Below are 25,634 nucleotides of genomic sequence, written 5' to 3'. Positions count from 1 at the left end.
CCTTAATCTTTCTCTCTTAGTATGAATATCAGCATCATCAAAGCCCACCGAAAGGTTTACATCAATCCCATTTAAATTTCCTCACACTATATATGTTCAAATCTAAGACAAATTAAGCCAGAGAAAAATTAAGCCGAGAGAAAAATCTCAGATAAACCATGGAGGAGACAAATACAATATCTATAATCCGTCAAGGGTGTAAGTTAGCAAGAGAACTTGAAGCAAACCTACCAAACCTCACTGAACAGCAGCACAACATGCTCTTAACATCCTGTGTTGAAATCATAAAGGTTTTCAATACAGCAAGGGAACGACTATGCACTACTCAATATCAGGACCCCATGTCACACACCCCCATGAACATGCTAATCCGACAACCACAGGAGTCACAACAGACTCAGATTGAAGCAGCTGCTGATCTGCAGGGATGGCTAAGGTCTAATTACAGTCAAGCAATGGACATATTTCAATTACAACTTCAAGCTGATCAAAGCAGGAACCCATTTGAGACGCAGAAATTGGGGTCCGATGTCCATGTTGCAGCAGCTGGAAGAGATCATGCGGAAGCTCCTGCACGATCTAGGAGCATAGGAGGAGGAGAGTTTCCGGTTCCACCAATTGACGTATCAGATTCTGGTACTGGTAATTCATCCTCACAAAGACAGCGAAGAAGGTGAGATATATTTTTAACTTTGGAAAATCTAATTCAAATGTATGTGATTCAAGTTTTTATTTAGGTCAGTACTGTTACAATGTTTTCTTCTCAATATGGGCGACTTGGAATAATTCCTCTCTGGCTCTAAACCTAAAAGTAAACTTTACTTGCCAAAAAGGAAAAGAAGAAACCTAAAGTAGACAACCATTTCATGGATTATTGCTTTTGCGCTTTCTTTGGAAACATGCAAATAATAATTAGAACCAAAATGAAAACGTTTTGAAAGTAAAACAGTAAGAAGTTGTTTCTTAGAAATGGAAAAACCACTAGCTAGCTAGTTAGTCAGAGAAGCACAATATCCTAGATGTAGTTTCTTCTTCATATATACCATGTTGATTATAGCTCTTGTTACATATTATAAGAAAAGTCTTGATTTTGTTGGAACTAATGAAAAATAGCTAAGCGATTAAGATGTTTAATTAATTACCTTGTCATTTAGGGTGCCAATATTAATATATAGTTATGTTTTATGATTTTAAATCAACAGGAGGGATGATGGGGAGAGACGGACATTGACGGTGCCTGTACCTCGGATTGGAAACACTGAGATTCCGCCGGAGGACGGCTTTACATGGAGGAAATACGGCCAGAAAGAGATACTTGGCTCAAAATATCCAAGGTAATTAATGACTGCCATATATATATCATTATCATGGTTATTGGTTACAGTGAGAGGCAAATTAATTAGATTTATGATTATGCATTCAATGATTCTTGTTATTAGTTTGACACTTTCAATATTAATGCATTGTCCTTTGAAATATACAAGGAAGGCCTTTGATCAAAAACGCTATAAGTACTATCAAATCTATTGATGCTTGCTTTTACCTTTCCTTACTCCTTGGACTTTGACCGGATCCATGCGTACTCTACAATGCATATGACTATCAATTCAAAGCTAATATCAGATAGGTGAATTTCTTAGAAATTAATTGGGTCTCTTATTAAATTTTGTAAAACTGTCAATTGCAAATTCTAACTCTAACCTCTCTTTAAGACTTTGATCAAATTCATGTGAATGGGTCTGCCAGAAATTGACTCATTCTACAAAACAATTAAGGTTTACTACTTTTTGGAAAACGATCTATATTAATTGTACACTAATTAATGCTTTCATTAATTTTTGTTGAAGAAACTTTTAACTGTTTTTTTTTTTAAAATAAATAAAAAAAGAAAAAAAACCCAGATCTTTTAACTTGTGTTTTAATTTAACATAAGAATATTACTTCATCTAAAAACTTAAGTCTATAAATTTGTGCCTAATCATGTTATTTTGATTTCATAAAATTCTTTATTCTTTTTCCTATGTGGAATTCCCTTCAAACGCGAGTCATTGTTTCTCCATTAATTTTGAGAGATCTCTTTTTTTATTTAACAGACAGGTCCTACTAGCTCTCCCTTACTCTCAATGATCCATAGGAACCCCATAAGTCCATGTCCATAAGAACCTTACGCTATATCATTCTTTTTTTGGTTTAGTACATATCATTAAGAATACCATATAGTTTGGCATTTTTCCAAAGATCATTTACATGGACTTTGTAGACTTCTTTTGTGTAATGTACTCTTGAGTGGGCTCAAAGTACATGCTCTATATTTTCCTTCCAACTGCAAAAAGGAACTTGATAACTTTTCTCAGCTTGCCACACGCCACCTTTAGCTAGGGTTGTAAGTAAACTGAACTATTTATGATTGGCTTGATCTTGATTTGGGAAAAAAAATATTGTTGTTGTTTGTTTATTTAGGAAATGAGCCAAGCTCAAGCTCAAATTTAGACTTAACAATTAAATGAGTCAAGATTAAATATAATAATGTGTCATGAACAAACTCATTAATCTAAGACTTGAATTAGTGTATTTAATTAGATGCATACATGTGTAAAATATATTTAGATAGATATGGCATCGAATTGTGTAAATTTGTAAATAAATTTATAATATATCAAATGGCTATTTATAATACATCGGTGATATTAATAGACTAGTGAAGGAGTACATTTTTTTACTTGAAGTGTTTATAATACATGCAAAAAAGAAGGAAAAAAAAAAAAAAAAGGGAAGTTGATCAAGTAGTTCATGAATAAAATTGAGCTTGTCCAATCAAAAAACAAACCAAACTTAAATATATAATATAGTTTGTTAATAAACTTGAGCTCAACATGTGAATTAAATGAATAAACATAAAATTTAAATGCTCGGCTCGGGTTGATTTGTTTACAACCTTACTATTGACTTGTACTACTTGAAGAGATTTTAATTGAGGTCTTAATATATATAAACACCACTTAATTCAAAAGTTTAATCCTATAAGTTTAAGATCAGTTTTGATATATTAAATTCTCTTTTCTCTTTTTTTTTTTTTTTTTCCCCTTCATGTGTGACTTGCACTCACATGGAGAAGGTAGAATTATTGAATGCAACATTCCCATCACGATGTTAGAACTCACATTTGTGGAGTCTACCTACCTTCATATGAGACAAACAACCATTACTAAAAAAATAAATATATAGAAGCTGAGAGAATATTCAATTTTGGACTTTTTCTAACTTAAGGGTTGTCATAATTTTGATTTCTTATTCGTTTACTTGTATTTTGGTCGATGACCGTCTTCATCAGAGGTTACTTTAGGTGCACCCACCAGAAGTTATACCAATGCCCAGCCAAGAAACTTGTGCAGAGGCTGGATGAGGATCCCTACATGTTTGAAGTGACATATCGAGGTAGTCACACATGCCACATGTCATCCACGGCACCATCAATTCCACCACCACCTGATCAAATTTCACATGACATTGCCCAATTTATGGCTTCCCAGCCTCTACCATCTAGTTCAGTTCCTCTAAGCAGTTGGCTCTCAATGGACAGCCTAGGAAGGGGAGGAAGTGGTATGGCTATTGGTGGTGGTGGTGGTAGTGGTAGTGGTGCGGGTCCTTCCACCACACGAAGTGGCAAAGAAGTTGAATTCCCGGTTGCAGATATGGCTGATGTAATGTTTAACTCAGGCAGCAGTAGTAGCAATAGCATGGATTTTCTTTTCCAAGCCCCCGAAGATGTTAAATGGAAGCCAGGTGACAAACAAGGTTGATCGATGGACTAACAGGAAATTTAATAATTTTGTGGAGCTGATTATGACTTATTTCTTCCTATTGCACCTTTTACTTTTGGTAGTAAAGTAGATCATGCATATTTAGAGGTAATAAAATTTGAACCATCCATTTATCGGCAACTTCAAGTATAGGCAGATCAAAATTTTGGAACCGCACTTGGATTTCCTTCTCCGTACTTGGGAAAGAAAGTAGCTAGGTAACCAATCCTAAAGATTTATTATCCGGCAACTTCTTCTTGATAGGTCAATCTTAATTGAGTTTTTCAGGGATGTAACTAATTATTTGCTAACTTTTGTACCATTTTAATATACTATGTTTTTCATGTGGCTTTTATACTTTTGTGTTGCTACAAGTTTACTATAGCCTATAGCTAGGCATGATATGCATGCAAGTCCTAATTTTTCAATTAGACAAGTATTTTTGTTTCTATAAAACTTTATCGGCAAAAATACACTTTACAGCTTTTAACTTCAATCAATTGTTATATTATTACATTAAGTTTAAAAATTGTCATATTAGTCCATTAACTTTGATCAATTGTCATTTTAATCTTCCAACTAAAAACAAAAATGTCATTTTAATCTTCTAATATTTAAAAATTTGACATTTTAGTCCATTAAATAAGTTAATAAAATAATATCTAAATATATTTTTTATTGTCAAAAATGTGAAACAACATCATTTTAAGGGTGTTACCAAAAAAATTTAGCCACAATGGATAGGAGGATAACGGTTACCACTACTCACGTTAAGAAAAATAGTGAACAAAAATGACAAATTTTCAAACTTAGTTAACCAAAATGACAATTAATCAAAGTTATTGGAGGTGACATGCATTTTTGCGTTAAACTTGATGAGAGTGAATTATGAATTGAGCAATTGCAATAAAACTATAATACGTTTATGTGTGGTGCATTGTTATTCACACGAGTGTGACTTACCGATGGGAATATATAAATGAAAAGTTTGATAGGTCCTCTCGTGTGAATTTCCTCGACCACAAGAGGCACAAAATAACATGCGAGATTGAAGTTAGGATCATTTGGCCAAATGCATGCATGGGCGGAATAAGATTTAAGTTGATTCGATCTTTCGAATCATGACATAATTCATTTTTGTTGTTTACTGTGCATATTAACGGTCCTATCCTACATATTTGTTGTCATTCATTCTTCCACCAATTCAATTGTACACTTTCCACTTTCCCCTTTAAATACGCATTGTCCTAGGACTACACTTTTTGGCGACAATACTGTCCCACTCACTGCCTCTCCTTTTGTCTTATCCCTTTAGACTAAAAGAAAATCTGAACCCTATATATATGTATGCGTAGATGTAGAGAAATTCTGCGTTTACACTACATATGTAATTTCGTAGAAAAACAGGTTGCGATTTTGGGGATAAGTTATGATCAAATTGTGTGGTAAAGTCCGCAAGTATCATGTGCTTGATAAACAAATTGTAGACCATCTAGAGGATCAAATATGAAGTCTTTCCATGCTAATTGAGAAAAGAAAAAGCATTCCATCTTATCAGACCCCACTCGATCGTCTCACCCCGGCCTTTCATACCACTTTTTCCACAAGTGTTTGGAAATTTTGGTGATTTTGAATCTTTGGTATTATCTCCTGGGCCCATGTTCTAGATATCAATAATATGCTTTGGGGATAAGTTATTTCCTGCAAACTTAAACTTACTATAAACATCATAATTTCCTTGCAAGCGGGGAAAGTAATGTCACATGGTACAGGAAATCATATTACACAAAAAAAAAAAACGTTACATTAACTTTTACATGGACGCCTAGGCTAGAGGAACTACTCAGTACTACTATATTATATATCATCAAAATTGAAATCACCAAAGTCCAAACCATGAGAAGCCGTCTCCTTACAGGAGTACATAGTGGATACCACGTCTCCGTTATCGGACCCCAAGTTGGGGGACATAATTGCAGGCCCAACCAATTCAAAATCCTTAAAATCTGTCCACAAATAACTATTATTATTATCAGTACCCAAGGAGGAGAGGTTATCAGTTAGATCACTGAGGGCTTCTTCCTTAGATTCTTGTTTTATGGTTGGGGTAGTGGATGAGCTTAGGGCTTGATCATGATCAGCTTGTTTGCCATTGCCCCACATTGAGTCTGGGGGATTATTAACAATATATGTTTCCCAAGGATCAGGTTCCATGATGATTTGTGGCGCCTTTAGAGTGTCTTTGCAAGTGTGAACCCCTATGTATGTGATTTGATACATTTGTGGGTCTTCTTCCATTCTCTGCACTTGTTTGGTTGCTCGGCACCCTTGGTCGTACTTCCGTGTACATCTGAAGTAACTCCTGTTATATATTCACAAATCCAATTAGCTACCTCTTCCTAACAAACTAGCTTCTAATAAAAGAGCAACCTTGAACAAAAGAATAATTAAAGACCTTGGGTGTTTAGCATTGAGGATCTCCTTTTGGCCATACTTTCTCCATGCATGATCGTCATCCGTTGTGTGAGAAACTTTTGCCCATGTCTGTGTGGTCTTCCTGCAAACAACAAAACACAACAATTGGAATCCATGTCTAATTGATGTCACATTGAAACTAATGGTTTCAAAAAAGTACAATTTTTCAAGCTAATCAAAAATAGCCACTTAAATCCAAACCCTTCAAAAAAAGTTGAAATTGAAAGGGGTCAGTTCACAGTTCTGACAGAAAAGTCTATTCAGCTAAAGTGAGGCATATAGCCCATGATTAAAACCATCCCAATTGCTATGATTGATTCCCATACAGATCAGTTTAATTATATATATTATAAGTATTAGATCACATAATTGAAGAAGATGAGTACTACTATATATGACCTTATAATCTTCATATATAAGACATGTATTTGTTTTAGTAATCAAACTGATGGCACGTTTGGATGGGGGAGAGACAAGGATTAGAGTAATTTTAACAAAAACAAATTAGTTTATTTTTAACTAACTTTACTCTACTCTAGTCTTCCCTACTTCCTTCCATCCAGATAGGCTATTAATTAAAATGAGTGGTGGCCGGTAATAATATATATAAAATTATAGGAGAAAAATATACCTTCTCTTGTAACAGCCTCTCCGATCCTTAGGAGTTGGCCTCTTTCTACTCTCGCCAGAGTCGTCAGACCTGGGGTCATCGCAATGTGAATCAGCATGGGAAACAGCCAGATTCTGATGAATTACCTCACCAGACTCACAAGAAGAAGTGAGTACGGAAAGAGTCTCAGTGAAAGATCTCAAGATTTTCGAGACAAGTTCATGAGGTGAGGGTGAGGGTGAGGCATGGTCATGAGTTATTTCCAAGGGCTTGTGGAGAATGGACTTAAGCTGGGTTGCAAAGTCTCGGCCTTCAACTAGCTCTTTGATCACCTTTTTCTGAGTAGTTGATGGACCTTCAGCCCAAGGATGAGTAGTTTCCATAGTATATGATTGTGGATCTAGATAGTTGATGATCTTGTTTGTTTGTTTGAAAGATGAAAAAATTAACTAGCTATAGAGTACTGGGAGATGGTGTTGGGGTTGGTGTTGGTGTTGTTGCGGATGAGGAGGGTGAGAATATGAAGGGGATAAGAGTGTGTGTTTTTTTATATGAGCTACAGAATGAGATGATGAGGAAATGGAGAAGTAATTTAACGGAAGATGTAAGGAAAGAGGGGTGATAGATCATTTCATAGGAAAGCAAGAACGAAAATTCCACGCAGATGCTTACAAAGCCCGTGCTGACGTTTCTACCATGATGTTAGGCTTACGCTGCTTTCCCTTTCAGCTTATCTGGCATAGTAACTTCTTTATACGAACTTTTTCAGATCATGGACTCCCCACCCTACCTCACCACTCTTTACTATTATTATTATTTACTACATTCAGTGCACCTGAATGAACCTGAATTCTTTTTTTTTTTTAACTTTACTCACCTTCTCTTCTCTAGCTAAGGTACACATTTTAAATGTTGTTGCAGAACCTTTTTTTTTTACTGTACGTTGTTGCAGAACCTTTTGTATATACCGTTGTGATGATAAATGCTGGTTGCAACTTTACCAACATTGTGGCCTACCTGGTAAGATCTCCGTAAATAATTTTCAAAATTTGGGACCGAACCTCAATAACTAGTTGTGTGTTGGTGTTCTTTATATTTTATCTTTATTTTAAAGTTTAAACAGTCCAAAAAATAATAAATAAATTTTTTACAAACTAGAAGTATAGGGTCTCGACCGAAAGCAAATAGAGTGTTACTATAGTCACGCCTAGGTAAGAAAGCCACACTAATCACTTCCTTCTACCCATTTTTTGTTTACCAAAAAAATAAATAAATAACTTTTAACTTCTTTGCGTTAAATTATAAACGGCGTACATGATATAATAACTATCACATTAATATCACCACATACCATTAGTGCGATGGTCACTGCACAAGTATAAGTACTTATGAGATGTGGGGAGTAAGGGTCAGGGTTCAAGTCTCCATGAGAGAGTTTCACACACATATATACTTAGATTAGACTAAAATAAAATTTTATCTTCTATTAAAAAAAAAACTATCACTATCAACTAATTCATCAACAACAAAAAATTTATACTTATCCAAAAAGGTGCATTTGAACAAATATCATTTCACTTAAAACCAAAAATTGATAAAAAGATAAACATAAGCATCGTGTCATGTTTAGTTTGCCCCGTATCTTCTTCTATCTATATCAAGTATGGAGGAAATAAGACAATATATACATTTCATTTTAAAAAGGAGGCTCGAAAACATATGAAAATGCACAAGAATACTTATGTATACCATATATGGACCAAAATTTACATATATACAATAATGTCCGCCTCTTACTAAAAACAAGTCATTTATAGATTTTATCAAGAGGATTCTGTCGCTTTAGTGTACTCTCTTTTTCGCAACAAACATTTGGCTTTCAGTAATTTTACCCAAAATTTGTCATACAATTGTAGTCTGCACATAGGACATAAGACATTAGACATCACCTATTCACCTTTGTATCCCCAACTTCCTAATCTGTCCTTAGTGGTTAACTTGTTCCTCAATGCTAACCAACAAATAAATCCATGTCTAGGAATGGCTCTCGAGAACCATATCAATTTACGCTAAATGAAAATGGTAACTTTAAATTGAAGGAAAATGCTAACGACTGTCTTAAGGGCACTTATTAATAATTCATTTAAAGAAAGTTTTTATGAAAAAAAAAATAATTAATATTTTGACAACTTTTTTTATTTTCCATAAAAGTGGTATCAAAACTTTTTTAAAATTAATTATTAATGAATACCCTAAGAACACTCGTTAGCATAACATCTTAAGGAACAAAGCACCCATAGGGTGCTATAGTTATCATTACATAGTGAGATGTCTGCTCAATTTCCTACTTGGAACATTAGATATATTGGTCTAATTAATGACTTCTCTTAGTTTAAGGACCTTCCTCCAATCACGAGTGGTTCTGACTTCTGAGGTATTTTAATGCTCCAACTTTAGATATGGTATAATGGATTCCCTGATTTGATTTGGATCACCTTATTAAAATTTTAAACAACTTATCGAGTTCTTAATTTGCATGTGCTTTTGGTGATGGAAATGACAGGCATCAAGTAAAACACTAATTCTTGAAGGGAAATGATATGTTTACAATATTTTTACAATAAATCATAAGTGGCAGATTGTTATTGGTTATTATTGTTGGGGTAAAAAAAAATCTTAGTGTTAATTTCAAATTTGAACCACTAACAACTACCACATGTGATTTGTTGTAAAAATGTTGTAGATGTAACATCTCTCATCGAGAGTCCTGATTGAAAATGGAACATGCTATTTTTGTATATGGCAAGACATCTGAATCCCATACCTATATAATTTTAAATCCACAACATTGACAAAACTTATCTTCATACGTAACAATTAATGGCAGCTTACCTCATAAGTAATGGATAATTATGGAACATAAACAAGCTATCTGTGTCTTGAAGAGCATGGGGTTCAAGTGATAATTAATAGCCCATCGATAATGATATCTTTCATAGCATCTTGTGTTTATGGTTCAAACAATATCTATTGATCAAAAAAACTCCTAATGAGCACGTACACTCCAAGTAAAATCAAAATAATAAATCTCAATTTGTACATGTAGAACGACAACATGGTCTTGATCCTAACTTTAATTTAGTGTTAAGTTTACTACAAAATTTTACCTATTTAATTGATCAAGCACACACAAAGTAATCCTCTGACTTAATAAAATAAATAAATAAATAACTCATTGTAAAACAAAACAAAACAAAACAAAAGCAAAAGCAAAAGGAAAAAAAGTCCAAACATTTGTGTGTAATTTGAGACATTCAGGAACGCAATTGAGAAGTGAGAACAAAATTAGCAAACTTGATCTGAAACCAATCATGATAATGTATTATTATGTATTATAAAGCAAACCACAGAGCAGTGACCAGTTATAGTAGTCGGGAAGACTGTGGAGTTGCCCAACTTGTTGATCTGAAACAAAAAACAAAAGGCCAACTAACTAATTAAACAATACTGTATATTAGGTGGCTTGCATCACCATAGCCAATAACACGTGTCTTTCGCCATATTTCCTATAAAAATATTCAGTGCAAACCGCGCGCCGTGGTCTTCGGGTCCTCGCCCGAACCTGCCAAATATGTTTTTATCACAAACTCCGACTCTCTCAGTCTCGGACCAATCATCTCATTTTTTCTTTTTGGGTAAGCGTCTGTTTAAATAATTGTTCCACCATTTGGCTCGTTGTTTGATTGTAGGAATGTAGCCACGTACTAGGCACCTACCAAAGGAGATGTTATCTGGTGAGAGATATATATATATATATATATAATATCAAAGTTTTCTTTTTTAGATAAAACACATGTTATCTCCCCAGGTAGAACCTAATAAGAAAGGGACAGTGTTTTAACCAAAAAAAGAAAAGAAAAGAAAAAAAAGAAAGGGACAGTGTGTTTGTCTCTAAAGGTGCATTTGAACAAATATCATTTCACTTAAAACCAAAAATTGATAAAAAGATAAACATAAGCATCGTGTCATGTTTAGTTTGCCCCGTATCTTCTTCTATCTATATCAAGTATGGAGGAAATAAGACAATATATACATTTCATTTTAAAAAGGAGGCTCGAAAACATATGAAAATGCACAAGAATACTTATGTATACCATATATGGACCAAAATTTACATATATACAATAATGTCCGCCTCTTACTAAAAACAAGTCATTTATAGATTTTATCAAGAGGATTCTGTCGCTTTAGTGTACTCTCTTTTTCGCAACAAACATTTGGCTTTCAATAATTTTACCCAAAATTTGTCATACAATTGTAGTCTGCACATAGGACATAAGACATTAGACATCACCTATTCACCTTTGTATCCCCAACTTGCTAATCTGTCCTTAGTGGTTAACTTGTTCCTCAATGCTAACCAACAAATAAATGCATGTCTAGGAATGGTTCTCGAGAACCATATCAATTTACGCTAAATGAAAATCGTAACTTTAAATTGAAGGAAAATGCTAACGAGTGTCTTAAGGACACTTATTAATAATTCATTTAAAGAAAGTTTTTATGAAAAAAAAAAAAAAAGTAATTAATATTTTGACAGCTTTTTTCATTTTCCATAAAAGTGGTATCAAAACTTTTTTAAAATTAATTATTAATGAATACCCTAAGAACACTCGTTAGCATAACATCTTAAGGAACAAAGCACCCATAGGGTGCTATAGTTATCATTACATAGTGAGATGTCTGCTCCATTTCCTACTTGGAACATTAGATATATTGGTCTAATTAATGACTTCTCTTATGGCTTGTTTGGAAGTTTAGAGAGGGTGGAGAGTAGAGGGGAGTAGAGGGAAGGGGAGTAGTGGGAAGGAGAGTAGAGGAGAATGATTCACCTCCACCTTATTTGGATGTTTTTAAAATTAGTAAGGGGGAAGAGAGTAATTAGCTCTTCCCCTTGTGTAATTTTGTTAATATAATAAGGGTGAATTAGGTAATTTACTTGGTCAATAGTTTATGTACTCTACTCCCCCTCCAAATCTCTCCAATTTGGGGGAATTAAAATTGGGGGGCTAGAAGGAGTCCAAACCCCTCCAAACTCCTCCAAACCCCTCCCCCTCATTCTTTAAAAAACTTTCAAACAAGATAATTGCATTACTCTCCCTCCCTCTACTCTACTCCCTCTCCTTTTTTAAACATCCAAACATGCCATTAGTTTAAGGACCTTCCTCCAATCACGAGTGGTTCTGACTTCTGAGGTATTTTAATGCTCCAACTTTAGATATGGTATAATGGATTCTCTGATTTGATTTGGATCACCTTATTAAAATTTTAAACAACTTATCAAGTTCTTAATTTGCATGTGCTTTTGGTGATGGAAATGACAGGCATCAAGTAAAACACTAATTCTTGAAGGAAAATGATATGTTTACAATATTTTTACAATAAATCATAAGTGATAGATTGTTATTGGTTATTATTATTGGGGTAAAAAAAAATCTTAGTGTTAATTTCAAATTTGAACCACTAACAATTACCACCTGTGATTTGTTGTAAAAATGTTGTAGATGTAGCATCTCTCATCGAGAGCCCTGGTTGAAAATGGAACATGCTATTTTTGTATATGGCAAGACATCTGAATCCCATACCTATATAATTTTAAATCCACAACATTGACAAAACTTATCTTCATACGTAACAATTAATGGCAGCTTACCTCATAAGTAATGGATAATTATGGAACATAAACAAGCTATCCGTGTCTTGAAGAGCATGGGGTTCAAGTGATAATTAATAGCCCATCGATAATGATATCTTTCATAGCATCTTGTGTTTATGGTTCAAACAATATCTATTGATCAAAAAAACTCCTAATGAGCACGTACACTCCAAGTAAAATCAAAATAATAAATCTCAATTTGTACATGTAGAACGACAACATGGTCTTGACCCTAACTTTAATTTAGTGTTAAGTTTACTACAAAATTTTGCCTATTTAATTGATCAAGCACACACAAAGTAATCCTCTGACTTAATAAAATAAATAAATAAATAACTCATTGGAAAACAAAACAAAACAAAACAAAAGCAAAAGGAAAAAAAGTCCAAACATTTGTGTGTAATTTGAGACATTCAGGAACGCAATTGAGAAGTGAGAACAAAATTAGCAAACTTGATCTGAAACCAATCATGGTAATGTATTATTATGTATTATAAAGCAAACCACAGAGCAGTGACCAGTTATAGTAGTTGTGAAGACTGTGGAGTTGCCCAACTTGTTGATCTGAAACAAAAACAAAAGGCCAAGTAACTAATTAAACAATACTATATATTAGTTGGCTTGCATCACCATAGCCAATAACACGTGTCTTTCGCCAAATTTCCTATAAAAATATTCAGTGCAAACCGCGCGCCGTGGTCTTCGGGTCATCGCCCGAACCTGCCAAATATGTTTTTATCACAAACTCCGACTCTCTCATGGCATGTTTGGATGTTTAAAAGAGGAGGGGGAGTAGAGTAGAGGGAGGGAGAGTAATGTAATTACCTTATTTGGAAGTTTTTTAAAGAATGAGGGAGAGGGGTTTGGGGGAGTTTGGAGAGGTTTGGACTCCCTCTAGCCCTCCAATTTTAATTCCCCCAAATTGGAGAGATTTGGAGGGGGAGTAGAGTACATAAACTATTGACCAAGTAAATTACCTAATTTACCCTTATTATATTAACAAAATTACATAAGGAGAAGGACTAATTACTCCCTTCCCCCTTACTAATTTTAAAAACATCCAAATAAAGTAGAGGTGAATCATTCTCCTCTACTCTCCTCCCCACTACTCCCCTTCCCTCTACTCTCCTCCCTCTCTAAACTTCCAAACAAGCCATCAGTCTCGGACCAATCATCTCATTTTTTCTTTTTGGGTAAGCGTCTGTTTAAATAATTTATTCCACCATTTGGCTCGTTGTTTGATTGTAACCACGTACTAGCCATCTACCAAAGGAGATGTTATCTGGTGAGAAATATATATATATATAATATCAAAGTTTTCTTTTTTAGATAAAACACATGTTATCTCCCCAGGTAGAACCTAATAAGAAAGGGACAGTGTTTTAACCAAAAAAAGAAAAGAAAAGAAAAAAAAGAAAGGGACAGTGTGTTTGTCTCTATGCGCAAAGCGCAATGTAGGTTAATCATCATATCAAACGGGAAGTGACGATGAGCCATTCATATTCTTCAATTGAGTTCAAAACACATGAACGGCAAGTTTGGACACGTGCGGATCATCTCTTTATCTTTATTTTAAAAGAGGGAAAGCACTGTCCCTTGTACTTATTATAGAATTAATAGTGTATATTTAATTACTGCTTTGTTTCTTAGAAACGAATTTACAAGTTTTGAATAAAAACATGTGCACAGATAATACTATTTATACAGAGATGATGAAAATAAGAAAATGTGGTGATAATCATTTAATATGCTTGGACTTTGAAAAATAAAAAAGAGAGAAAAAAACGAAAAAGATGAAGGAATATAAATATTAGAGTAAATTGCAAATTACATCCTTAGAGTTTTGGCCCTAAAGTTTTAAAATGTGAATTTTACCTCATGAAGTTTGGGGTGTTTGGATTTTACACCATGATATTTCAAAATTTGGATTTTATTCCCTAAAGTTTGGAAGTGTTTGGATTTTACACTTCCAAATTTCTGAAATTTGGGGGTGTAAAATTCAAACACTTCCAAACTTTAGAATGTAAAATATAAACATCCCTAAAATTTGAGAGGTAAAATCCAAATTCTGAAATTTCAGAGTGTGAAATCCAAACACCCCCAAACTTTACGGGATAAAATTCATATTTTAAAACTTCAAGGTGTAAAATCCAAACACCTCCAAACTTTAAAGGTGTAATTTGTAATTTACCCTAAATATTACCTTTAATAATTTAATAATGGTTGAGAATAGAAGAGAAAGGAAATGAGAATTGAATTAGGTTAGATGAATGATCAAATAATTAATTAATTGTAGGGAAAATGGTTATAAAAAATATGGATAGAAAAGATGGACATGGGATGACAGTTGCCTTTTCAATCCGTGGTTCTAAAATGACTTTCACCATTTGGACAAGGAATTGTATTTTATCCAGCACTAGCTTTCTATATTCCTCAATCCATAGTTCAAACATAAATAAATAAAACCATTTAATTAATACATCTTCAACTCGAGAAAGTATCCTATAGGATATTCTCTCCATGTTAGCAATTTGTTTGGTGAGACTACCCACTAAAAATTGGACATGTGTAGCAAAATAAAAATACCATAATACCCTTAAAGTTTACAATAGCCCGCCCATTTTTCCCACTTTTTTTGCCACTAAAACACCAAAAAATTTCTTTTTTCCAATATTTAGAAACACAACTCTCTCAAAAACAAGAAATACACTCCCAAATGCCTCCAAACTTTAAGGGTGTAATTTGCAATTTATGCTAAATATTACATTTAATAATATAATAATGATTGAGAATAGAAGAAAAAGGAAATGAGAATTGAATTAGGTTAGATGAATGATCAAATAATTAATTAATTATAGGGAAAATGGTTATAAAAAATATGGATAGAAAAGATGGACAAGGGAAGACAGTTGCCTTTTCAATCCCTTTTTCTAAAATGACTTTCACTATTTGGACAAGGAATTGTATTTTATCCAGCACTAGCTTTCTAAATTCCTCAATCCATCGATCAAACATAAATAAATAAAACCATTTAATTAATACATCTTCAACGCGAGAAAGTATCCTATGGAATATTCTCTTCATGTTAGCAACTTGTTTGGTGAGATTACCCACTAAAAATTGGACATGTGTAGCAAAATAAAAATACCATAATACCCTTAAAGTTTACAATAGCCCGCCCATTTTTCCCACTTTTTTTGCCACTGAAACACCAAACATTTTTCTTTTTTCCAATATTCAGAAACACAGCTCTCTCAAAAACAAGAAATACACTCCCTATCACTTTTAGTCGCCGACAGAAAATCACATTTGTCATTGCCGGCGATCTCGCTCCACCCAAAAAAGTTCTGACAACTGCTCTAGCCTAACAGCAACATCGCGAAACACCGAAGTAGAGGTTTTGGCGATTGAACAATGGTGGACTGATTGTTTCCACCACCCACCTCACCTCTATTTCAAAATCCACCAAAAAAAAAATGTGATTAGATATGGTGAGGATATTTTGAAGTCACATTTTTTGTTATTGTGTTGTATCATTTCTTAGCCAAAGTTCATCCATTTCTTTTATCTGTAGCACTGTTTTATTTTATTTTTTTCAGTTCATCAAATGACCTCCTGAAAGGAACCCATTTCCTTCATTTCTAATTGGGCCTTATTGAACCAATAGTAAGTTTGTTAAGTGGCTATTCCATTTTTTATTCATTTTGAAAAATTCCATTGGTTGTTTTTTAATTTCTATATTGTTGTTATACAGGACCTTTATTTTTAATTGGAGGATTTGATTCTTGATCAATACGTATGAATTATTAATTTTTAACAATTCATTCCCATTTGTAATATAAGTTTTGATGAAATATTACATATATATAGTATTAAAAAAAAGGGTATTTGAGGAAATACAGTTAATACTCTGTTAGTGTGAGGATAAGAGTCCAAATTTGTATATTGGGTCTTGGGCCTTATCTGAAGACGTGGATATGTCCGAGGAGGAATAAATGATTGGGAGAGGCCTAAAGTTGAGGATCACGTAAGGAAAGGATAGAAAAATACAATCCGAGGAGTATATCCTTCTCGAATACTATGAATATCAGTCAAGCAGGTACTTGGGCGGTTTAGGCGACCTTCTAGGAAATTCCAATGATAAGAATGAACTTTAAGCACGTACAAAGGCAATAAGAATACAAAAATATCTAAAAGAAAAACTGCTACCACCGCATTAAATGCACTGCAGCAACTTTTCAGACCGCATTTATGTGGAGAAGACCTCTGAACAGTGCAGTCTCAAACATCACCATTCACAGAGAGCCAAAGAAGATGTCTGATAGGACATATACTTGAGTGAAGACTTTGATGATTAACAAGTATACGATCAAGATGGTCTGAAAGGAAACTATATAATGTAAAAGACCTCCCATAAGAGGGGGATCGGAAAATATAGTGAAACAGGAGAGAAAAAGAATTACTATAGCACTAAGGTCTATATTAGCTTTTAGGAACAATGGTTCAAGTCATAGTTCATCTCCTGGGACACTAATTTCATCGAGTTTTACATGTGTTTTTGTGCTTGTTCATTTTTTAAATCCTTACTAGCTGTTGTCCAATTCACAGATAGTCCAGCTCTTATACCCACTCTCTATAAATTTATTGTATTGGGCTCATTGGACTCATATCCCATATCTTTTAGGCCTGGGCTACAAATCGTAACCCTACAGTTAGTATTTGAGTTAGGTCAAAATTATAATATTTTGATTATGGGTATGATGCCCAATTGAGTGTGTTGTGTGTTTATGGCTAAGATATAAGAGCATTGCCCCTTCCCTTTGTCTGGGCATTATAGTATTTACTGTGTGTTGTGTTTACTATCTATGATTTCAACAGAGTATATGAGTATTAGTATATGTGTGTTTACTATCTTTGTGTGTTTATGGCTGAGATACAGGAGCATTAGTATATGTTTTTTTTCTTTTAATTTTTTAAAAGCTCCCCTTTTTCTTTTCTAATTGTTTCTATGCAATGCTTTTTTTTCTCTTGTTTGTGTTAGACTAATGCAATGGAGTTTCAAAGAAATGTTATTGATGTGGCTAAGAACAATGATGGAGAAAAAAATGAGAATGTCATTGATGTGGATGAAGGCAATGATGAAGAAGAAAATATTGAGAATGTAACTTTTGTTGAAAGTGGGGAAATCAAAATGGGAATGCAAGTGAGTTCCGAAGAAGAAGAAGAATATAACATGTATAATGAATACGCATTAAAGAAGGGGTTTAGCATTCGAAAAGCAACTAGACGAATAGTAAATGGTGTTGTTAAGCAAAGAGAATTTGTGTGTTCTAAACAAGGTTGTAAAGAATTTGAAGACCCTTTTGATGTGAAAAAAATACAATCATTTAGAGACAACGACAGGTTGTTGCTNGTAATTTTCACAGTCCAGTTTCTCTCATTTATTGAGATCAGCAACTATACCTTTGGAAGCCATTTCACTACAAAATTTCACAAATGGGACATTACACACACATTTCAAAAATTTTGACGTTTAATCTAAAATAAACTTAAATAATCAACACACATCGCAAGATCGAAAATTCGCTAAGCTTTTTAATCATCTCTTGCGCCACTAGTGTTTATCACTAAGCTTAATTTTAATCTATTCAAGCAAAATTATGTATGGGAGATAATTCAACTCAACCATACTCCCACTATTCCATATTTCAATTCTAAACATTTACAAAATATATGTATTGAAAATAATTCATCAATATTATCAATTAACTATTAAGCCAAACATGCTATCACAATGTAAACTCATGAGAACAATTCATATAGGCATCTCATTATTTCACTAAGAAATAATTATTGCTTTGTCACGTTAAATATTTATCTTTTATACCATATTTCACTAAGAAATAATAATGGAATTTAAACAATTTACAAAATTAAATCAATTCCATATCATTGAAGCATATACCTTTTACGTTTCATGAGAAATAAATGCTAGGCTTGTATATTATATATTTCAATGAAATAATTGGATGGATTTAATAGAGTTTTAATCCAGATAAATTATCGCAAATATATCATTGACCATTATATAGAGTTGGTCATATATATATATGTGTGTGTGTATGTATTTAAAAAAAATGTGAAATAGTTACAACAGGATTAATATACCCAAAAAAAAAAAACTCTCAAAGATCAAAGACCCCAAACGGAGCACATGTGCACATTGAATAGTGTACACTAATAGAGCAAAAAAGAAAAAAAAAATACAAATAGGTGTTTAAGAAGTAAGCAATTGTGGGACCTCCTTTTTGTATTTCATTAGCTGTCACTCTAGCCTAGGCTTGTCCAAACCCATCCGAGACCCAATCCACCCGGAGGACTCAACCGGAACCGATCTGAAACTGGCCGACCCGACTATTTCGGCGGTCGACGGCGGGTCTTCTCCCCTCAGAAACCGACTCCGGCGGGTCGGTTTTGGTTTCTATCCCCCAAAACCCGAAAAACCCAAACCGACCTAAGAAAAACCCAGATTCCAACGAGAAACCCAGATCTCGGCGAGAAAAATTCCAGAATCTGGTGAAAAAAAACCCAAATCTCGGCCAAAAAACCTAGAGATTCCGATGAGATTTTTGTCGGATCTCGAGTTTTCTCACCTGTTTTCTCGAGTTTTCTTAGAACCCAGACGCCGACCGACCCGCCCACCACCCGTAGAAGTCTAATCCGTTTGACCCGTTTACTCCGGCGGTCGGTAATGGGTGAGATTTTTCATAACCCGATTTCGTCGGGTCGGTTCCGGGTTAGGCACCAACCCGACCTGTGGACAGCCCTACTCTAGCCCTTTTGGCGAGTGGCAGACACGTGATATGCTAAACGCCTAAAACAGGTTGTCTTCTACCTTCATCTTCCCAATTTCTTTCAGCCAAAAAAAGAAAAAAAAAAAGAAGAGGAGTTTTAGACATGAACTTCAAAGTTTTATATCTTCTTCATTTCAAGTCCATTTTTAACGTACCATATACCGATTTAAAGCTTATAAAATATAGATTCATAATATGAAATCATATTTTGCAAATAGTAATCATATAAGAACAGTTTTGTCCTTAAAGTTTCGGTGTTCTAAGTTTTGTTAAACTATATCTCATGGCACACTTAGAGATTCACTACGAAACTTAAGGAAGATATTAATACATGTAATATAAACAACATATATTAATTTTAAGGCATGGAATGCTTAGAATCAAAACTTGTCATAGAAGGCCACGTGAGGTGCATAGAAATTCATAACATATCTCAGAAGCATAAAACGCATTTAGAACTAATCATATATGCCTATGACATCGAGAACAACCTATAAAAACTTTGATACCAATCTAAGAAATAGAGACTTGCAGTGGAATATAAACAATTGGTTTTTCGCTATACCTCTCTTGGCCTAAACTGACGATCACACAAGAGCTTTAAGATTGTTTTACGTTGTCTAGAGCCAGCATCCACGCAGACCAGCTATTCAAACATGTTCTGAATTCCAATTTGTATAACTCACAATCAAAAAACATTTCTCGACAGTGTTACACACTACTAGAGTGATGTAAACATAACCCACAACCTAAGAGCCTTACAACACTATGCAAACACTACGAGAAATGCATAATTTGTTCACTGTTCAATGGATACCACTCTTGGTGTTTATATACACACTACTCCATTAATATAGAGTGGGATAGTGGACTTAGTAGGGTAGAGTAACAGTCCAAACCATTACTCCATAACTCTTGGATGTTACAATTATCCTGAAGTATACAAAAGGACATGCCCACTTTGAGTGTCCATCCATATTCTTTTCAGTTTCTAATAGGTATAAAAGTAACAAAATCATACTCCTTTTTAGCAAAGGAAGTTGGTGGTGCAAATAATCTTGGATTCTTAAGGTGAGATTGTCATAATTTATTGCGGACTATAAAAAAACAAATTATTGAAGCTGGAGATGGGAAAAATATCATTAATCATTTCAAAAAAAGGCAAAGTGAAGATCCAATGTTCTTCTATTCAATGCAAGTAGATCAAGATAATAGAATGACAAATTTCTTTTGGAGAGATGGTAGGTCAAAATTAGATTATGACTCTTTTGGAGATGTTATTTTTATACTATTTATCGAACCAATAAGTACAACTTAATTTGTGCACCATTTGTGGAGATTAACCATCATTAGAACAATATTTTATTTGGTTGTGCATTTCTAGTAAATGAGACTATTGAGTAATTTATTTGGTTGTTTAAGAATTTTTTGATTGCAATGGGAGGAAAACAATCAATATCCATTTTTTTTAAATCAAGACCAAGCAATGGCAAACGTAATTAAGGAGGTTTTCCTTAAGTCCTGACATTGACTTTGTCTGTGGCATATTAGTCAAAGTGCAAAAAAAAAAAAAAATTGTTGGACTTTAAAGCAATCATAATTTCCAAGAAAGTTTCAATAAATGCTTATATGGAAATATGAATGTAACGGAGCTTGAAGCTACTTGGAGTGAGATGATGGGGAAGCATAAGCAACAAAATAATGATTGGCTTAATAGGTTATACCATGTTTGAGAAAAGTGGTGTCCATGTTTTAATGTAGACTTCTTTTCAGCAAAGATAAAGTCCACCCAACAAAATGAGAGCACAAATAGTTTTTTCCCATAAAATCATGAAAACTTTCTTGCCACTTATTCAAGTTATTGAATTTTATGAGGAAAAAGTGGCACAAATGCATCAAGAAGAAACAAATGAAGATTTCCGTTGCAAGAATGGTATACCTGCAAAAGTTAATAGGTATGGAGGTGGGTTGAAGCATGCTGCTAATGTTTATATTCTTGTTTTTTTAAAAATGTTTGAAGATGAGTTCTCTTTGGGTATAGGATTGAGTTGTGTTGAAACTAAACATCATGATGATGAATTTACTTTTTCACTAGTTGGTGGTGATGGTAATAGGATGCATATTGTGCATTTTAATTGATTTAATTTGACTATTTGTTGTGATTGCAAGTTACTTGAGACTTTGGGCTTGTTATGTTGCCAAGCTTTAAGGGTGTTTCTTGTGAATAATGTGAACATGATACTGGAAAAATATATATCAAGTAGATGGAGAAGAGATGCAAAGAAGAGGTTGATTTATGCTAATTCATGTCAATTAAATGAGAAATCTACTCATGCATTGCGAATGAGCGAGTTAAGTCATATGGGGTATAGTCTTTTTGATAAAGTTGCTTCCTATAATGAGGTGACCAAATTTGTCAAAAAGAAGTTGAGTGAAGTGACATGGGAGGCTTAGCAAATGATTATGACTATGAATAAGGTAAAAAATGTTGGTAAAGAAAGTCATCAAGAAGATCTTACAAATGATGATAATTTACAAATTTGCTTAGTTGGTGATAAACCAATTCTTGATCCACAACATGTGAGAACGAAGGGGGTTAACTAACAAAAGAATAAAAGGTCTGTTGGAAAAGGGAAAGAATAAAAATGTTAAAAGTGCAACAATTTCTCAAGTTCTACAAGCTGGTTCTATGATGCATGGTAATTTCAGTTTTATTAATTCAAATATTGTTTTCCTTAGTTTTATCAATTAATTTTAATTTTGTTTCTATTCTTCATATAGTACCACAAACAATGGTAAAATTTCTTTAAAGATGTAGACGAATGATGCAAGAAGGTATGTTCAGGACTATGTGAATTTGAACACCTTGGCAAATGATTAGAAGTTTTTTTGACCTTGTTACTTCCTCTAAAACCTTATAGAAAACTGATTTTATATCTTAGAGATAAACTAGAATGATTGCTTCATTGCACTAAGCATTTTGGTAGACCGAAGTACAAAAGCAACTTCTAGTTTTTTCTAAGAGATTGGAGGGCATGAACCCCAAGGGGTGTGGCGTATTGGTCAGGCGAACTCTAGGGCGAGCAGTAAAACTCTTACATCTTGGATTGGGAGAATTTAAGAGAATTAAAACTTCTTACTGAGTGCCTGTGCATCCGAGGAAAGTCTAAGAACCCTTTCAAACTGCGCTAGCACGAAGATAATATATGGGCTTGATCTGCTGATTTGGCAGAACAAAATTGGGCTTTATCTGCCGATTAGGCAGATCGACCCAGTTTCATCCAATGGCATGTTGGATGAAAAATCCAATTGCAAATTTTCAAGAGTTGGCATCCAGCTGGAAATCATTATCTTACCTTTTTTTTTTTTTTTTTTTTTTTTTTTAAAATTTGCTCAACACAACTCATTTGCGAAACGTAATCTACACCACTCTTTTTTTTTTTGGTTGAAAATTGAAATAATCTACACCACTCAATCATTCATAACTCATAATTGATAAATAGATACCATTAAAATACACACACATATATATATATATATATAAATATAATTAAAAAAAAAAAAAAGAGCAGAAGAGTAATTGAAAAGAATCAAGCCGCCGCGGCTTCTGGAGTGTTCTGTTAGTATAGCTTCCACGGATTTATTGCCACCAATTCCATCCTCTCACTCACTACACCCTGTCTCTCTTTCTCTCTCTTCCCAGCCTTTCTCGCTCAGATCTCTCACCATAAGGTAACTCTTTCTCTCTCCTCCTCCCTCCCTCTTCTTTTCAAAGTTTACAATTTTTTTTTTTTTTAGTTATAGATTGTTGATGATTTTTTTTTTTTTTTGGATTGTTGTGAAGTTTCAGGATCAGTGGGCTTTTTTTTTTTCTGATCGAATATTTGAAATCTCAATAATAATATAATGACTCATATCCTTCCCTAGATCTGCCTTTTCCCCTACGGTTTGTTGTTTCTATCCTCCTGTTTGGCTTCCGAGAAAATCAGTATCAAAACAATTAATTCAAAAAACTAATTTAAATTTTTTTTTTTTGATTGTTAGACGTTTCTCGGAAACCAAACGAATTATAATTTATGCACGTGGAATTTGGGTTAAAAAAAAAAAAAAAAAGAGGAACGGTTGTTTGTTTTGTTTTTTTCGTTTTGTGATATTATTGCTTTGGTTGTTTGTTGTTTGGCCTTAACTGAAGCGAACGCGGCAACCAAAGAGAGCGAGACCGTGAACGGGCTCAGGCTCGCGCCGGCGGCAAATCCAAGCAGCCAAAAGGCGATGGCCTCACCCCTGAACAACGCCGTGAAAGTATATCTCTCCCTCTCTCTCTCTCTAACTTTGATCATTCTTTATTCTCTGTGTGTTTCGATGTAATTTTTGCACAAAGCTTTTTTTTTTTTTTTTTTCTTTATTTCCTGAAAATTACTTAAAAGAACAATTTTTTTGGGTTTTTTTTTTTTAAAAAAAAAAAACATTTTATTAAGAAGAATTTGTTGAAAAAAATAAAATAAAATTATAGAATACTTTGGGAGAGTGGTGCAGATCAGATCTGACGAGTTCTCTCCTCTATCTGAGGAGATCTCAGCCGATCCAGCGAGATACGGTAACCTGGAATAATGGTTAAATTACTCTTTTATCCTGTTTGTATTTTTTAATTAAAATTATTTAACTAAATGATAGAGATATTTTAGAGAGTTTAAGAACTTGTGTGGGAGTATTTTAGTACATAAAAAGTTGAAAACTAAATCGGGAATCCTGCTATTAATGTTATAAAATAGATTATTACTTTTTAAGTGAAAGGTAAATGACAAGCTTAGATTTGTCATATTGGCACTAAATGGTGTTAATGAAGTTACCAATAAAATTAAAAAACATAGCTGCAATTTGGGCTTTATTGGTTAATGCTATCATGTTTTTGAATGAATGTAAAGTATCTAAAGAATTGCATTCAAGTTCTGCCAAATTGTTAGATACTATACATTCATGGTGGAAATTAAAATTTTGTCAACTCCATGGTGGAAATTTTAGAAAAATTTTGATTTTTGAAATTTGCCCCCCTTGGTATAGAAAATGTAAATGTAATATCATTGTGTCCATATGTCTGGATCTATATTCATTTATAGGGTACACTATTATCAAAAAAAAAAAAAAAATTCAACAGTTTTTAATCTATGTGTTTTACTTATATTAATGAATGAATGGAAAAGATTAGAACAATTGCGTAAGTCTCTTATCCTTGTGTCTAATAAGGGATTTGAGTTTGAATCACGTCTACGCAAAAAAAAAAAAAAAAGATTGGAGTCTTAGTTGAGAAAGGGTTTTATTTTTAATAATAATTAATTTATTTCTTTTAGGGATGCTAAGGCACTACAAGAAAAGGCGGCAAGGAAGGCGGCGCAATCTGCAGGAGGGAACAATGCAGGTGGTGGTGGATTAAAAAGATGAGAGATGTTACTTGTAGGGCCAGTAGATATGGGGATGTGAGTACTGGATTAGATGTGGATTTACGGTTGTTGGAGTCATCGTCATGTGTTTTATGTCGTTTGAAAACAAACTAATTTGAATGTTTGCTTGGAGGGCATATTCATAATCTTGACTTCTAAACCTTTTATTTGTCTCTGATTTGGAAATGAGAATCTAATTCCCATTATGTAGCTTTGTGCAATTGGTTTATGTTTTTCAAGTTTTTTTTTTCCTGCATTTTTATCCACTGGCAATTAGATTTTAATAATGGGAAAAATTATTGAAGGTCCAAGGGTATTGGTTTTAAGATATATTTTTTATAACTTTTTTATGCGAAAATTAAAAAAAAATTAATTTTTTTTTTTACCCTTTTTTTACATTTCCCAATTGGCATGGTAACTTGAACAAGATTTGTCGTGGAGGAGATTTATTGTAATTTCATGTTGTGCATTTTGATACCATGAATAGCTGCCAGATTTAATTAATGAATGGCAAAGTTGAAAATTTATGAATTGCTTGTATTTGTGCATTGCTGCATGTAACGAGAATAGTTGGATGATGAATGTGTGTAGAAATACATAATCATGGTATGACAGTTGAAATTGCTAGTACTCACGTTCATGAGCAGATTGCAAGGGATTAGTAGTTGTGCAGCATATCTGGCACAAATCTGAGTCTGCTTGTTAGTTTATAATGTTATGGCTTATTTGGATGGAGGGGGA

The 25,634-nt window shown here is 33.7% G+C and overlaps 3 protein-coding genes across 3 annotated transcripts; 2 read left to right on the top strand and 1 right to left on the bottom strand.

Annotated features, from left to right (window-relative positions):
* Positions 1-68: 68 nt before the first annotated feature.
* On the top strand, positions 69-4,155 carry LOC112006626 (WRKY transcription factor 55). The gene is made up of 3 exons (XM_024038933.2): positions 69-673; positions 1,203-1,334; positions 3,332-4,155. Exons 1-3 carry the CDS (start codon positions 159-161, stop codon positions 3,798-3,800), a joined length of 1,116 nt encoding a protein of 371 aa, XP_023894701.2. The 5' UTR covers positions 69-158; the 3' UTR covers positions 3,801-4,155.
* A 1,360-nt stretch (positions 4,156-5,515) lies between these two features.
* Positions 5,516-7,474, bottom strand: LOC112006667 (WRKY DNA-binding transcription factor 70). Its single transcript, XM_024038972.2, has 3 exons — positions 6,907-7,474; positions 6,256-6,357; positions 5,516-6,162 (listed from the first exon to the last, which is right to left on the bottom strand). The coding sequence occupies exons 1-3, from the start codon at positions 7,266-7,268 to the stop codon at positions 5,658-5,660; spliced, it is 969 nt and encodes a 322-aa protein (XP_023894740.1). The 5' UTR covers positions 7,269-7,474; the 3' UTR covers positions 5,516-5,657.
* A 15,534-nt stretch (positions 7,475-23,008) lies between these two features.
* On the top strand, positions 23,009-25,099 carry LOC136070357 (uncharacterized). Its single transcript, XM_065780211.1, has 4 exons — positions 23,009-23,187; positions 23,300-23,368; positions 23,653-23,758; positions 24,804-25,099. Exons 2-4 carry the CDS (start codon positions 23,362-23,364, stop codon positions 24,892-24,894), a joined length of 204 nt encoding a protein of 67 aa, XP_065636283.1. The 5' UTR covers positions 23,009-23,187; positions 23,300-23,361; the 3' UTR covers positions 24,895-25,099.
* Positions 25,100-25,634: the final 535 nt, after the last annotated feature.

Source organism: Quercus suber, unplaced genomic scaffold (genome assembly GCF_002906115.3).
Source record: "Quercus suber isolate HL8 unplaced genomic scaffold, Cork oak 2.0 scaffold_228, whole genome shotgun sequence".
Taxonomy (NCBI): Eukaryota; Viridiplantae; Streptophyta; class Magnoliopsida; order Fagales; family Fagaceae; genus Quercus; species Quercus suber.
Note: the sequence above shows the minus strand (reverse complement) of the source record. Positions and strands in the feature narration are given on the sequence as shown.